We start from the raw sequence: 15,236 nt of genomic DNA, 5'->3' as shown, positions 1-15,236 counted from the left end.
AAAAGCAACGTTAAAATCGTTAGAAACGTTAAATCTCCATGGAAACAGCTCTCGGGGTTTGGGAAATAATCGGATTTATTGCTTCCTTCATTATTTACAGCAAAATAATTTATTAATTTAATATTTAATTTAAAATAATTTTCATAGATTTATTACCAGACTATGTAACAAGGGCCATGCAAACCTCGCGGAAAATAATAAAAATAGAAGCCAGTCTATTTCTCAATTTTCCGCGCAGAAATTGTCGGCGCGTAAATTCAGTTTCTGCATCTGGTGTAGCCACTCTCATTGCTTACAACGGATTAGAATTAGAGTCCACACCGCGTCCGCAAAGCAACATTTCCACGCTTGGTGTAGCCGTAGCGTTACAGTTTTTATGATATTCCAGTCTAATGTGCTTTTTTTATGGGGTTCAGAATGTTCACGTCAAATTTTATTGTGATATCATACATTTACATTACATTACATTCAGTTTCAGCCAGACAGAGTTGTACAGAGATGGCTGTCAGCAGGGTAGAGAGCACGTCATGAATGAGGTTAAAAGTCAATTGTTTTGCTGACTATTACCTTTTTGTTTTTTATCACTAGAAATCCGATTTCATTTTTGTTCTTTTTATATCCAGGATGTGTTTAATAAATGGTTAAACATGTTAACAGAATAACACAACATATACGTCTTTGGTTTTGTTGTAACCATGATAAATTCCAACTTTTGGAGGGGGGGCCAGTAAAAATTGTCTTGGGGCCAGTAACATACATGGCGAATAAACCAAATTCTGAAATTTGGGCCAGTGGGTTTGAAAAAGCCCTGTTGAGCCCTGGACATGTTTTGAATTTTAAAAGGCATTGAATACTTTATTGAAATTTAAACAACGCCGAATTCACATATGCATTTATTGCAATGTAAAAAAGAAATCTGATCCAAAAATTCAAGGCTAGGAAATTCAGGTTGCTCAAATATGAATAGTAAAATTTTGATCCCCCAAATTCAATACAAATCAAATTCCTATCAAATTTGATCTGAATATTTCCGAGGCATTACACACATTGTCTTCAGGAAATGTACCTTTTCTAGTTTTCAACTGTTATTTTCAGCTTACATGGATGCTGACACAAGCTAAATAGATATAAACAAAGAAGGTACAATGATATGTTAATGATGATTTTATCAATTTAGTTAATAGCAACAACATAGCAGTTAATCTATTATAACCTTATATCAGACAATGAAGTGTCTCCAAACCTAGATGAAGGTTTGCCTATCATCTACGATAGCCCTGTGAGAATGTGTCAATGCATTTACAGGTGTGAGGTGGGCACAGACAACTGGGTGCAGTGTAATGACTCCCCCATCAAGATCTGCAAATACCCAGTACCAGGCCTATTTGAGGGTCACTCCTACTACTTCCGGGTCCGAGCGGTCAACTCCCATGGCATCAGCAAAGCCTCGCGCATGTCTCAGCCCATCGCTGCTCTTGACCCCACTGAGTTTGAACACCTCCACGGTAATGTCATTACAAGTTTAAACAACACATACACATGACCTTACAAACTCATTTATTGTGCTTGTCAGTACATAATTGGTTCTGATCTTTTAAATAAATCTTAGATTCATAATATTTTCATTAAATTCACAATGTGCTTTTGTTTTTGACAGCTAAGAAATTGGGTGGCAAGCTGGACGTGGTGTCCTACCATGATGACCTTGCAGGTTTTAAATGACTGTCTGCTCTTTGATGCTGCACAGATGAATGTGGATCCTTGAACCTCTTTGAGAGAGAAAAAAACCTAACACTTCTCTCAAAAAACTGTCCTTAAAGGGACAGTTCATCCAAAAATCTAAAATACATAGTATTTCCCCTCTTACTTGTGCTGCAATTTAATTAATATTTAAATGTAAAGGGATCTTAGCTTTTGTGTGTAGTGCAGGGCCTAACTAAAGTGTGAACACAGGCAGAGGCTATGTTTCACCCCAGGACTCCTCCAGGGTGAACAAATTATCATTATTTCATCTCTCCTTATGATAGTATCCCAGTATTTAGTGCTGATTATGCATCTAGATCTGCCTCATCAGACAGATGCGGATTGGCTTTTTATGAGGTTTCCGTCAGGATTTTCACAGCCATCTGTGAGGTTATAACACAACACAGCAACAGACTCTGTGCACAAACAGTGTGTGTGTACGTGGTAAGTGTGTGTATGCCTTCTATAGATATGGACCCCTGTCTCTGACATTCCAGTGAATTGAAGTGTGTCCACACAAGACCACAGTATGATTTGAGGCAAAATGGTTGTATGACATTCTAGGTCACATTGTGTGTGTGCATGTGTCTGTAGCTGAAGGTGCTGTTCCTGAGGTTCCCTCTGGTGTCCGTGCCTCTGAGATTGACAGAACCTATGTGGTCCTGTGTTGGAAGCCTGTGGCCTATCACGGCAAGGCTCCTATGTGGTACTACATAGAAAAGGTACTAGCATTGTAATATGTCTTTGTGTGTGACTGAGTTAAAAAATAATTGTGTTTGAATCTTTGAGTGCATGTGAGTAACAGCATGATCATTCCCCCAGAGCCTGTCTCAGAGCGGAGTGTGGCAAAGAGTGAACACCCAGGTGCCTGTGAGGTCTCCTCGCTATGCTGTGTTTGACCTGACAGAGGGCAAAGAGTACCAGTTCCGTGTTTTAGCAGCTAACATGTATGGAACCAGTGAGGCCTCAGAACCCACCAAACCCATCCACACTCTGGAACTAAAGGGTAAGGACATTCCTTCCACCTTTCTCTGCTCTCCTCTCTATTTTTCTCTCATCCACTATCTTTGACTTCCTTACCTACCTACCTACTAGAGATGCAACAATACAGTCAGCCTACGGTTCAATACAAACCTCAGTTTTTAAACCACAGTTTTTGGATCTGACTGTTTTCTGTCATTCTATGCTTAAGCGACATATATACAATTATTTTCTTGATTTAAAATCTTTAGTGCATAGTGATTGGATATTTACTCGCGGGGAGGCGTTTCTCTATCTCAGCGGGCAGACTCCAGTGTTGCCAATTTAGCGACTTTGTCAAGTTAATTCCGTTGCCCAAAAAAATCTAATTGGGCAACGAGCGACAAATCTGGCAACTTTCTGCAACTTTAAATGTTTTGGATTAATTACTTTTATTTAGAAATGCCAATCCCATTACAAACAATGGCCGCGTTAAAATGTGCATGCTCTCAATTCATAGAGAAGCCCCTCATTGGGTGTGCTTTGCCTTCGGCAAGGGCACAACCTTTGTTCTCTCACATATATACCGTAATTTTCGGACTATAAGGCGCACCTGAATAAAAGCCACAGCAGCTAAATTGAATGATGTGTACATATATAAGCCGCACTGGACTATAAGCTGCAGGTGTTTTAATGTTTAATTACCATATGTAAGGGTTCGTGCACAGAGGGGGTTGTCGGGAAAGAGATGGCTGCTTGAGGAAGCTCCCATTTATTAACAAACAAGTTGCATTTTTGCATAACGTATTCAAGTGTTACCAGTGTGCGAAATACAGGGGGGTCCGGGGGGACTCGACCAAATTTAGATCGGTATTGCGCAACAATAGAGAGATGGGGACCCCCCCGAATAATGACGGGTATTTCGCACACTGAGTGTTACCATTTAGTGCAATAGTAGCTACAGAACATATACTGTGCTGTGTAAACTGTACTGTATCACATAGCGTTTCAGACACACAAACGTTTCAACTTTCAAACTTAAACGGTGCGCTCCCAGCGCACATAGCGGCAGTGATCTACAGCAGTGGTTTTCAACCAGTGGTCCTTGAGGGAGTGCTAGGGGTTCCCCAGCAAAATTAGTTAATAGCGTCACAATCATTTAACTACTTAACTTTGGCTATTTTTGAAAAACCTTGAAAAAGTGTGCACATCTTTGAATATTTATATTTTTTAGAAGCGAAAATGTACTGATATCTTAGTGGCCGTTAGCTGTAAAAATCCATAGATTAGCCGCACCGTGATATAAGCCGAAGGGTCAAAAAATTGGATAAAAGGCGCGGCTTATAGTCCGAAAATGACGGTATTATTATTATTCTTTTTGCCCCCCTAAAGCTCAGTCAATATTTGGACTACATAGACAACCTAGGTGTCAAAAGTTTTGTCTTGGTAGCGATTGAGTTGCTTGTATTTGTATTTACGTTCCGTTGCACGGTTTAAGTAGAAATTCAGTATTTGTGGCGTCACTAACGTCACGAAAACTCGCGTGACTATCTCTAGCAGAACATTAGTTCAGGGTTCTTGCAGGTTTCAGTTAGTCAAATTTAAGACCTTTTTAAGACATTTTAAGACCATAAAGATTGAAATTTAAGACCTACACGACGCATCACCCCAAAAAATATTAAAATCAAAGAAATTCTGAAAAAAACATTTTATTTCAATGAATTCAGTCATTGAAAAAGCATAAATTTAATTTGCAGATAAAACAATCACATTAGTAATTTTTGAATATTTTTGGGGCAAAGTTTGCAGCAAGCCTTGTACCTGGAGCTGGGTACCGCTTGTAACCAACAGCGGAAATCGCTGTGATCTAGCCATGTCTCGTTGAAAGTACACTTTCCCATTTTCCACACGTAGCCGAACTTTAACAAACTCTGTGGAAGCGCAGACGTATTTCGCGGGCAGGTATTGCATTTATAACAGGATTTGTAGTTTTATCACCGTGTACATACCAACACCAATATCCCCCAGAAAGAACTACAACACACCGAACCAACGTTCTGAGGGCAGCGTTCTGCTGGTTTCGTTTGTAGAGCTCCGCTTTGTAGGCTGCGACTCAATACTTTTTTGCTACTTTGTCATAACTTTCTGCAGCCAGCGGTTCTGGAAATGAACGAGGGTAAAACCTTTTTTAGACCTGACTAAATGAAATTTAAGACCTCGGATGAAAATCTGGCCGTTTTTAAGACGTTTTAAGGCCTTAAATTTAAAGTTCCGAATTTTAGACTTTTTAAGACCCCGCGGGAACCCTGTAGTTTAGCAGCTCGTTAACTTCTGGGAGATGGCTAGGCCAACTGCTTTACTGCAAGGCAGCTGCAGAAACGCAACAAGCAAAGAGGCCTGGGTGATAACTATTTGCTCATTTTACTTTGTGATATGACACACAATTGTGATGTGTAACGTACAATATAAGCTGATATTATTAAGGAAGTATATCTACTTTCGGAAACAGTAGTCTACTATTTCACTGAAGCATTAGCATCATGACCTTAGCCTCTGTTGCCCGGGCAACACATACTGCAGCGTATCACGTTTTCAGCTGATTTACTGATTTCACGTTAAGCTTTAACTTCTTACCTTTCGAGCTAAATATTGTTAAAACATTTAGAGTTAGCTTAGCCTTTACTAGAGCCGGTAAAAAGACGCTGGCGCCGGTAAATTAGCCGTGCGCTACCCTTGTCCAAACCCGACCGGGGGCGTAGCTATGTCCTCCACAATAAGATATCACGCTTCAACATCTCCAAACTATGCAATAAAATCTCAATTTTACTGTATACCACCACCTGCTGGATGTTTTGTTGAACTCTTCTCAAAGTTTGCTAGCCCCCATCCCTTCCTCCCCTCGACTACAGATCACGTCACACATGATCGTGTATTTTCATTGGCTAGACAAAGTAGTGTTAAGCTAGCGTTGAAATACACTCATATGCTAACCCATATAGTAGCAGTACGATGACAACACAGACACACTTGTCAGAGTAAAGATCGTCGCCCAAGCATCGCCCGAGTGTCGCCAAGTGGTCTTTCGGCCAAAGTAACTTCCTTATATTATTTAGACATGTAAACGTCCATATATGTTCATGAAATTTGACACGTAGATTGTTTGGTATGCCTAAAATAATACTACTTACACTTTGCTGGCGATCGCAAAAGAAAATGCTGGCAAAAAGACCGGATTGACCGGACCTCCTATTGTCGGACCTCCTATTGTCCAAACCCAAACGGGGTTTGGACAATAGGAGTTTACAGCGGTCGGGATTGGACACAGTGACGTTAGATTACAAGTAAACGATTTGTGGGTGAAATTATCATTACCTGTGGTTTCAAACCAGTGTAACTCACTGCAACGCTGTAGCCTACCCGAGACACTAGTGAGTAGCTAACATCTCCACAGCTGTTTAGGAAGTCAAACGGCGACAGAACATGTTCGGCACTCCCCTTACTCAAAAGTCTTTCAATAAGTGAAACTGACTACTAACCTGAACTTCATTGCCACAGCCTAAACTTTGTCAATCTGTTCATTAAAATAATTAATTTCAGCCTAAACCAACGCAATCGCTACCAAGACGAACACAGCAGTAGTCTAGTACTGTACTGTAGTAGTACAATTTACCGGGGCAGCTTCTCCACACAGGGCTATATCGCATTTTGCGTTGTTACTGACAATGATCGCTACCAGTGAGCTTTTTATGAACGAGGGATTTTCCCCTTAATAAATGTCAAGCTTATTTACGTTTTTGGGGGCATATTTTCAGTTAGCAGATGGTACTGTTTGAATCGCGATTCCATCTTCTACTGCCGGTAACGTCGTAGAATAATCTTCAAAGGGGGTTCTTTATTAATGAATGAATGCAATATGAGTAGGCTAAATGCCTAAAAATATCACGAGAAGGGAAAAACTTAAAAGGACGTTTAAATCATAGAGATTAGGTCAATTTTTACACCGGTCTGCCAAATTTATTCGTTTTGATTCAACTATGAGGCTGCCTCCTGCAGGGGAAATGAGAAGACATCTATTTCATTGTACATTTCACTCGTATTTTGAGTTGTAAATGAGCAGCAAGGGAAAGATGCTTTTAAATCTATGTAATCTTTATAAATAATAAGTATGCTTTTTTATATAAAATATACAGAAATATCAGTTGTAAAAATGTCATTAAAAAACGGACCCCTGTGCAACCGACGCAAGCAAGCACACCCTACAATTTCCCCAGAAATTGTACCCTCTCTCGTTGCAATGTGCAATTCGAGGCGATGCCTCAATGTGGCAGGGGCGTGTCCAGGGAGTGGCCAGGGTTGGCACTGGCCACCACTGAAAAGTGATTGGCCACCACTGGTGCCACCCCTACCATGCGATCTGCTATTTGCTGACAGTCTTGTCCATATGCATGAATACTGGCCAATGAAAAAAAATCTACAATATGATATGAGGGGCTGAGCGGCATGTTCAACAACTACACTGGAGAAGTATGAGAGAAGACTGATGATACTAACGTTGATTTTTCCATATGTGTGCTGGGAGATATTCGTAAGGATATAAACATTCAGAAACTAAACATGAGCTAGAAACTTGTATGACGCTATTCAACACCCTTTACTTTCGGTGTATGGAATACAGTTCGTATTCCAAAAATAGCCTGATGTAAAGTCTCTACAGACTGTAGTTTGCTTTGATAAATAGCATGCTAGCTAGCAAGCATTCACGATATGTGAGACATTTTATTTATAAGATGTTAAATACCCATTTGTCTGTAAGAGTTTCACATGATATTTGGTTTGTAGAGTAGTTAACATAAGTAACGCAATGAATTGTATTGTTATTCTGCCAAGCTTACGATATTCAGGCATGCAAACTCCTCACCTTTAGGTGAAACTCACCTTTTTGAAAACAAAATGGGTCACCTACGTGATTTGTGCAGATCCGATGAGAAAATATTTGGAGGGGGTGGGGGTCGTGGCCTTGGCCAACACCGCATTTTACCCATGCTTCGCAACTTTACATTTACATTTAGTCATTTAGCAGACACTCTTATCCAGAGCGACTTACAGTAAGTACAGGGACATTCCCCCTGAGGCAAGTAGGGTGAAGTGCCTTGCCCAAAGACACAACGTCATTTGCACAGCCGGGAATCGAACCGGCAACCTTCTGATTAATAGCCCGATTCCCTAACCGCTCAGCCATCTGACCCCCAACTTTACAACTGGCTCTGGAACCAATCGATACTTCTAATGCCTAAACCTCACAGCCATTCAGGGGCAAAGTGGGGAGAGGTTTTCTACATTCATCTCGCCTCTTAATTTTGCTCTCAAAGTGCAGTAGATTGGTGCGTTTAACTTTAAAATGTGAGACATTTTCTTCTGGGGGAGCATGCCCCCACCCGGACCCCCCTAGAGGGTCGGGGGTTCGCTGTATCGTTATCACCTTTTTTACCCCTGACCTGTTTGCATGCCTGTATATTACGTGGAAATCATGATCCTGGCTTACTTCAGTCATAAGATGACCGAGGTGAAGTTAGTTTCATATTCGACATTCGTCTCACATTCGGAAGACGCTACATTGCAGCGTCGCGTTAGGGACAATTTTGACAAATGATGACTTATTATATTTTATGAATATAAAACCTCAAACGGACACCAGAGTATTCTAACAATGTCTGCTGTAGGCCTACTTCCGCAGCCTTTACTTTTTCAATTAAGTTTCAAACAAAATTATAGAAAATCACTCATCTCTGAAAATAGCTTAATCCTCACAAATCTTAATAACTTTTTCAAAATTGTGTCAAAAACTCCCAACTCTCACCCGATTATTCTAATAATGTCTGGCCTACTTACATTTATTCATTTAGCAGACGCTTTTATCCAAAGCGACTTCCAAGAGAGAGCTTTACAAAGTGCATAGGTCACTGATCATAACAACGAGATAGCCACAAAACATTGCGAGTAGCCAAAACATGAAGCACACATTGTGAACAACCAAAATAAGTGCCAAAGGGAAGAACCATAAGAGCATGTAGTTAAACAAGTTACAATTAAACAACATGAACTGCTATAAGTGCAAGTGTACCTGTGTAAAAAAAGCAAGCAACAATAATAAAACAATATATCACAGCGAGTACAAAAATTTAAGTCAGTTACCACTAACCACAAGAGCAACAAGTCTCTAAGCAAGAGTCATTGTGATCATGTGATCAGATACTTACACATACAATACAAAAGAAAAAATCATTGGAATTCTACATAAGGCTGACGTGAGGTGAACATAATATTAATGAACAATGTGAACTTTCTGAAGAACAAAGAAATGACTCTGACACAGGCAGCAATGAGCCCCCAACAGTCCCTGATGCAGTGTCTGCTCATCAAGGTATGTCCTCTGAACATCAGTAAGATTTAATAAGTATGTAATACAGTAAAGATGATATCAGTTATATTGTTTATGTTTGTTATTACTCTAGGAATCTATAAATAATGGTAAATTCCTGCAGTGTTTCATTACCTACAACAGAAAGGGTAGATAAAAAAAGTGAACTCGATACGTGGTTGATGGCCACCCTGCTCTGAGGCTGTGCCCCTGCCTGGCCACCCTGTTCAAAATGTTCTAGACACGCCCCTGTGTTCATATTAAGCTAATGTGGTCTTAATTTTTACGTTATACTGTGGGTTTAGTTTTCACGGTGGATTTGGAGAAGAAGTATATATAAATCAATCAAATAAAATCAGGTCCTTGTCCTACCAGTCGTAGCAAGTTGTTCTCTTTCTGTTCTGTCTCTCACAGCGATCGCTAGCACCTCGATTTGCTAGCACTGTTGATGATGGAGTTGCACTCTACTCCAGTACTGTACTCCGGGAAAGAGTACGCCGCATACGATGATTCACTCAGAACGATGGTTCACTCAGATCGATGGTTTAGTTAGATCTTCCCAAAAACAATTGAAAAAAAGAGGAGAATACGGCCGAGGTAACTCTACAGTTCTCCACCCAACCGTAGTGTAGCAGACGGGACCTCTCCTCTTCGGTTACAGTTAGCCTAGCCAACCGCAACTAAACCAATGTTCAGAAACGAAAAAAACGAAACAAAATAACATATCTTCTTTTTCTCAATCACACTTCAACTACTCTCCATATCTTCACACACATACCGGAATTAACTACGTACATCAATATTTTCGTTTTTTCTTTCTTTCCTTTCAATAACTGCAATCTCTAGTCTAGCTGGTCCGTGTACTTTGCGGCCAATGGATTTTCGTTTTGAAATAAGAAAACCAAAATCAGGAAACGAGCTGTTTCCCGACTACCATTTAGAAATAGGAAAACAAAAAACGGAAAACGACCCATTTTCCATTTTGATAATAGAAAACGACCCGTTATCTGATTTTCTTTGATGTGCTTAAACATGGAAATCGGGAATTAAAATAGTGTGTGGAAATCTACTTTCTCAATTTTGCTAGATTTTTGTGTGGCATAGACATTTGTATGGAAGCAAATCAGTGACATAATGTTTTGAATTTTAAAAGGCATTGAATACTTTGAATAATTTAAACAACACCGAATTCACATATTTCAATGAAGAAAAAAAAATCTGACCCAAAAATTCAATACTCGGAAATTTAGGTTGCTCAAATTCGAGCCCCCCCAAAAATTCGAGCTTAAAAATTTCGAGCCTATCAACTTCGAGCCAAAAGCAGCATTTAAGCCATATAGAACATAATTTATGAGTGTATGGCTTAAATGCTGCCAATTAATAATTGACGTAACAACTTATTGTAAATGGTCCGTAGCCTAGCCTATCGATTAAGGTAGGCCACTCTGAAGCATGTACACTGCCTGCTTCATTTGATCTTGATAGGCTAAGCATTCTGTAGCAAATAATAACAATAAACCCACTTTTTATTAATTAAAACTACTTTAGCATAATAATGCACCTAAAATACAAACCTGAGCAAGGGCAGCAATCGCTATCTAATCAACAGACAATTTAGCTAGCAGGGGAAGAATACAAACAACACAAATCACCAGTTGATTTACATTTGCAAGAACTATAGACTTATACAATAACAGGCTTAAATGAACTGACGACATAAGTTATACGACTAACAGTGCGTGTCCACTGCAGCGACGCGATGCGAGCGACAACATGTTTTCCATTCATTTTCAATGGAGCCAGGCGAATCGCTTGCGTGGTGTATTGTGGGTAGCGACGCGACGAGTTGAGATTTTCTCAACTTGATGCAAATGAGGAGCGATTTTCGCTAGCGATGGCCAATCAGAGTGTTTTCTTGTTTCTCGTAACGTAGCAACCATAGAACATTTCTAGCTTTCTAGGTGGAGGAGAAACTAATCGTTTGTGTGGCTGCTTACCCAGTCCTGTACATAGCTGTATTCGTACAGAGATGTTAATAAAAAACGATGCATGGCGCAAGGTTGCCGAAGTTGTTGGTGCTTGTACTTTCAAATTCAGTCTAGTCACATTACGTAACTTCGTTCTGTTGTAACTAGCTAGTTAGCCCGGCTGGAACTCCCTATCTTATCGACAGATTAGAAGACTGAGTAATATAATAAAACGTTTTTTACACATGTCAACGTTTATGTCTATTAAACAGTTTTGTATTTTGTATACAAGTTGTATTTTGATCGATGTTGCGAGTACGTAAACCCAAGTCTGCACACTTGGCCATGACAACTACAACAGTGACTTTAGAGAACTACATTTTACATTAATCTGTTTGAAACGCCCCCGAGCGTGGTGAACTGTGGGAAGGCGAGCGATGGCAAGCGATTCGCATTGCTGCAGTGGACACGCACTGTTACAGTTCTCAAGGACGCACACACGCAATCTCAACTGTGGTGTGAAGCGCATGTCCGTGCAATTCTCCGACATGCACTCTAACAATCACTGCTGATAGACGGCCTAAAAGTTTCTACAGCTGATTTCTGATACTGTGGCGGCAGAAATTTAGCCATAGAGGAAACACTGCACTATATATTACAATTCCAGGTTAAGAATACCAATGGAGGCTGCGTTGGAAATCGTAAATTAGACATTTGACAGCATTTTGAGTGGAAATTTGATTTGCATTTGTACAGGTGTATTCGTGCACGTCGGGTTGGCCCTCGCAGGGGAACGACAGTTTACTGGCCGCTCTGTCCATTCGCGCACCTCACAGTTGCGTATTGATCAGACAAGAAGACACGCTTATCAACTCGATTAGCCTACTATTGATCAAAACAGAACGAGGGTTCGGCTGTAGCCTACTTGAAACATACTATTGAGAACATATTCGCTGACCTGCATTGCACGCGGGATGAACACAGCTTTTTTTTTTTTTTCTTCATTGCTGACTTTATTTTGCCTTTTTTCTTTTTTTTTCTCTATGCAGGAAAAACCCTGCATGTAGTCAGCCAAGTACTCTATTCACCTTATTCCGGAAGTCACGATGCACCCATAGTTCCCGCCATTGTTATGTTACTGTACTTAAGTAGTTTTTTTGGGATATCTGTACTTTACTTTACTACTTATATTTCTGTTTACTTTTACTTTGCTACATTTTGCAAAGAAAACTGATACTTTTACTCCGCTACATTTCCCCTGAAACCTTCGTTACTGTTACAAAATCAAATCATCTTTTGAAAAAAAAATTATCATGAGAGTGATGAGTCCAACGTAGGGGATTCTTTTTGGAGTAATATCTCCCCGATATCCTCCAGAACAGAGCAAGGCAAAATGGACTGCAATATGCGCAGTGGGAGGATATATCCAAAACATTAAGATCAACAACAAAGGGGACACAACAATAATCGAAGCAAAAGCATACAGGTCTCAAACAAAAAATGAGAAACCCCACGACCTCTTCATTAAATGCCACCAGCACAACCTTGTAGAGCTTGACTAGTCATGTTCTTTCACCTCTGGGTAAGATCTGTATATAATATTTCAAGCTAGCTAATAGTGATGTGTCGTTCGTGAACGATTCGTTCATTTTGAACGAATCCTTACAAGGACTCGGGAGTAACGAGTCCTCTCAAAGAGTGATTCGTTCATTTTCTCGTGGCCGCGCATCGGGACTGTTGCATAGGCTCGTCCAAGTAAACAGAAATTATTCGTTCATTTTCCGACTCGGTCTTCGGGTATGAGTCTTTGGATCATTTTTCACGTGACCTGCATAGGCTCTGTACTGGTAGCTAGAGGAAACAAACGATTCGTTCATTTCCCGACTCTGTCTTTCTACGAGTGTTTGTATCATTTTTCACGTGACCTGCATAGGCTTTGTACTGGTAGCTAGAGGAAACAAACGATTCGTTCATTTCCCGACTCGGTCTTTCTACTAGTCTTTGGATCATTTTTCACGTGACCTGCATAGGCTCTGTACTGGTAGCTAGAGGAAACAAACGATTCGTTCATTTCCCGACTCGGTCTTTCTACGAGTCTTTGGATCCTTTTTTCATGTGACCCGCATTGTATTTTTTAGTAGAGGAAACAGTTTCCTCATTCCCTTTCGCGTGCCTGCTGTTTTAGTAAGACGTGAATGATATTCGCTCAAGTCATCATACTGACTGGTTTTGTTATTTTCACTTTACATTTACACTTACAGTTTAGTGCAGTGTAATTGTTTGCCGTGATAATTAAATGCTAGTGTGATAATAAATGACCAAATCATACAAACTGTCATGATACATTATTTTAATGCAGGAATTTCGTTTAAAATAGTATCTGCTGGTGCACATGTCATGCACTAACCTACATGAGAATATGATACGTGTTTGCAGTCACCATTGAATGCAAACACGTATCATATTCTCCGGAACACTTCCAGGAATTGTTGCCGTTCTTGGTGACTTGTGTTCTTTGGATTGGAATCGTACTTGGGCAATGAAAGATGACGTTGAACGAGTTCGCAAGAACACAAGAACGGAGAAAAACGTGGATTGATAAACAGCCTATGAATGCCAAAAATACCCGGAAGTGTTCTTGATCTTGCTTCGCGGCGATTTGCGGCTCTAATTATTTTACCGTATGTTGTAAACTGTACAGGTGTGCCCTCCGCTCCGGGCCAGGTGATCGCCACCAGAGAGACAGACACCTCCGTTCTTATTCAATGGGCTCCACCAAAGGAACCCAACAACCTGATTGGCTACTACATTGACGTCTGTGTGAAAGGCTCCAAGGACTGGCTGTCGGCCAATCACAAACCTCACAAAAGCACCAAGTATGTACAGGACTCAGACGTCTGAATAACCCTTTGTGCTGCTCTATAGCACATGGAATTGTTCTGATTAATAGTCTGTTTTATGTGTGTGAAGGTTTGTGGTGCAGGGTCTGACTACAGGGGAGACCTATGTGTTTCGTGTCCAGGCCATCAATGAGTTAGGTTTGAGTGATGAGTCACAAGAGTCCTCTCCTCTGTCTGTTAAAGCTGCCCTCAGTGAGTACACAAACACACACTCTGTCTCTCTCTCACTCTCTCTTATTTTCTCACCCTCACTCTCCGCTCAACAGAACGGATATGCATGTTGTTAGTTAGGTAGCAAACCAAGTGCACCAATGATTTGCCAGCAGATTCAGAAACAGCAGAGACAGAATGTGACCAGTCTACTGTGTTCAAACTGGTGGCATGATCTCTTCTCTAAAGGATCTGTCTGATGATCTAAAACCCCCTAACTAAAAACAATGAGGAAAACTGGTGTTTTTCTTCATTGGCAAATATGACACAATTCTGTAATTGTAACCTAAATACAATGTATTTTAAATACAATGTATTTAGTAGAAAACAATTACCACTTTGGAGAGTTATTGATTCTTAGAGAAATAAACTTAAAGCATGTACTGGATTTGGCCTGTCAGTAGAACAACACTTTGATACTCTAACATTACCAGTACTCTGCAATTCTCCTCTCCCTTACTCCTGTGCCAGTCCTAGCAAGATTAGTGTGGAAGCCAGTGTATAGCCTGCTGGAGCTCCTCAGAGAAAGCCAGCATGACATGATCTAATCTTAGGCACACCATACACTATCATATCATCTTAAACCCTACAAATGTAAAATGTTTAAATGTAGTGAGTAACTACATACAGGAATAACAATCATGTATCATAAATGCAATGTAATCACAAAATTCAAAGGTAACAAAACAATGTATAACATGCCTTAAGACTGCTCCCCTTACTGTTACAGCAACTCCATCTGCTCCCTATGACATTGCTTTGCTAAACTGTGATGGCCAGTCCATGGTGCTGAACTGGAAGCGGCCCTCCCACTCGGGTGGAGCCAAGGTAGCAGAGTATTACATTGACAAACGCAAGATTGGCACAAGTGTGTGGAAGGAGGTCAACATTCCTCCAATTAAACAGAGACTCCATAAGGTACATCGCCATCCTAGCACTACCATTACATATCCCCGACACTATCCTAACAGACCCTAGGTCTCTATTGGGAACCAGTCATTTGTATCAGTGTTTTGTGGTTCTAAGTCTGGTTCTGGC

General features: G+C 40.4%; 1 protein-coding gene across 1 annotated transcript in view; it reads left to right on the top strand.

Moving 5' to 3' along the window:
• The window catches only part of myom2b (myomesin 2b), a 97,972-nt gene that overhangs the window by 22,999 nt on the left and 59,737 nt on the right, over window positions 1–15,236 (top strand). Inside the window, exons 11-17 of the mRNA XM_062463267.1 lie at window positions 1,306–1,505; window positions 1,658–1,711; window positions 2,338–2,465; window positions 2,566–2,749; window positions 13,790–13,964; window positions 14,059–14,180; window positions 14,929–15,116. Of these exons, the coding sequence (XP_062319251.1) occupies window positions 1,306–1,505; window positions 1,658–1,711; window positions 2,338–2,465; window positions 2,566–2,749; window positions 13,790–13,964; window positions 14,059–14,180; window positions 14,929–15,116 (1,051 nt within the window). The remainder of the gene's footprint in view (window positions 1–1,305; window positions 1,506–1,657; window positions 1,712–2,337; window positions 2,466–2,565; window positions 2,750–13,789; window positions 13,965–14,058; window positions 14,181–14,928; window positions 15,117–15,236) is intronic.

This window comes from Osmerus eperlanus, chromosome 6 (genome assembly GCF_963692335.1).
Source record: "Osmerus eperlanus chromosome 6, fOsmEpe2.1, whole genome shotgun sequence".
In the NCBI taxonomy this organism is placed as follows: Eukaryota; Metazoa; Chordata; class Actinopteri; order Osmeriformes; family Osmeridae; genus Osmerus; species Osmerus eperlanus.
Note: the sequence above shows the minus strand (reverse complement) of the source record. Positions and strands in the feature narration are given on the sequence as shown.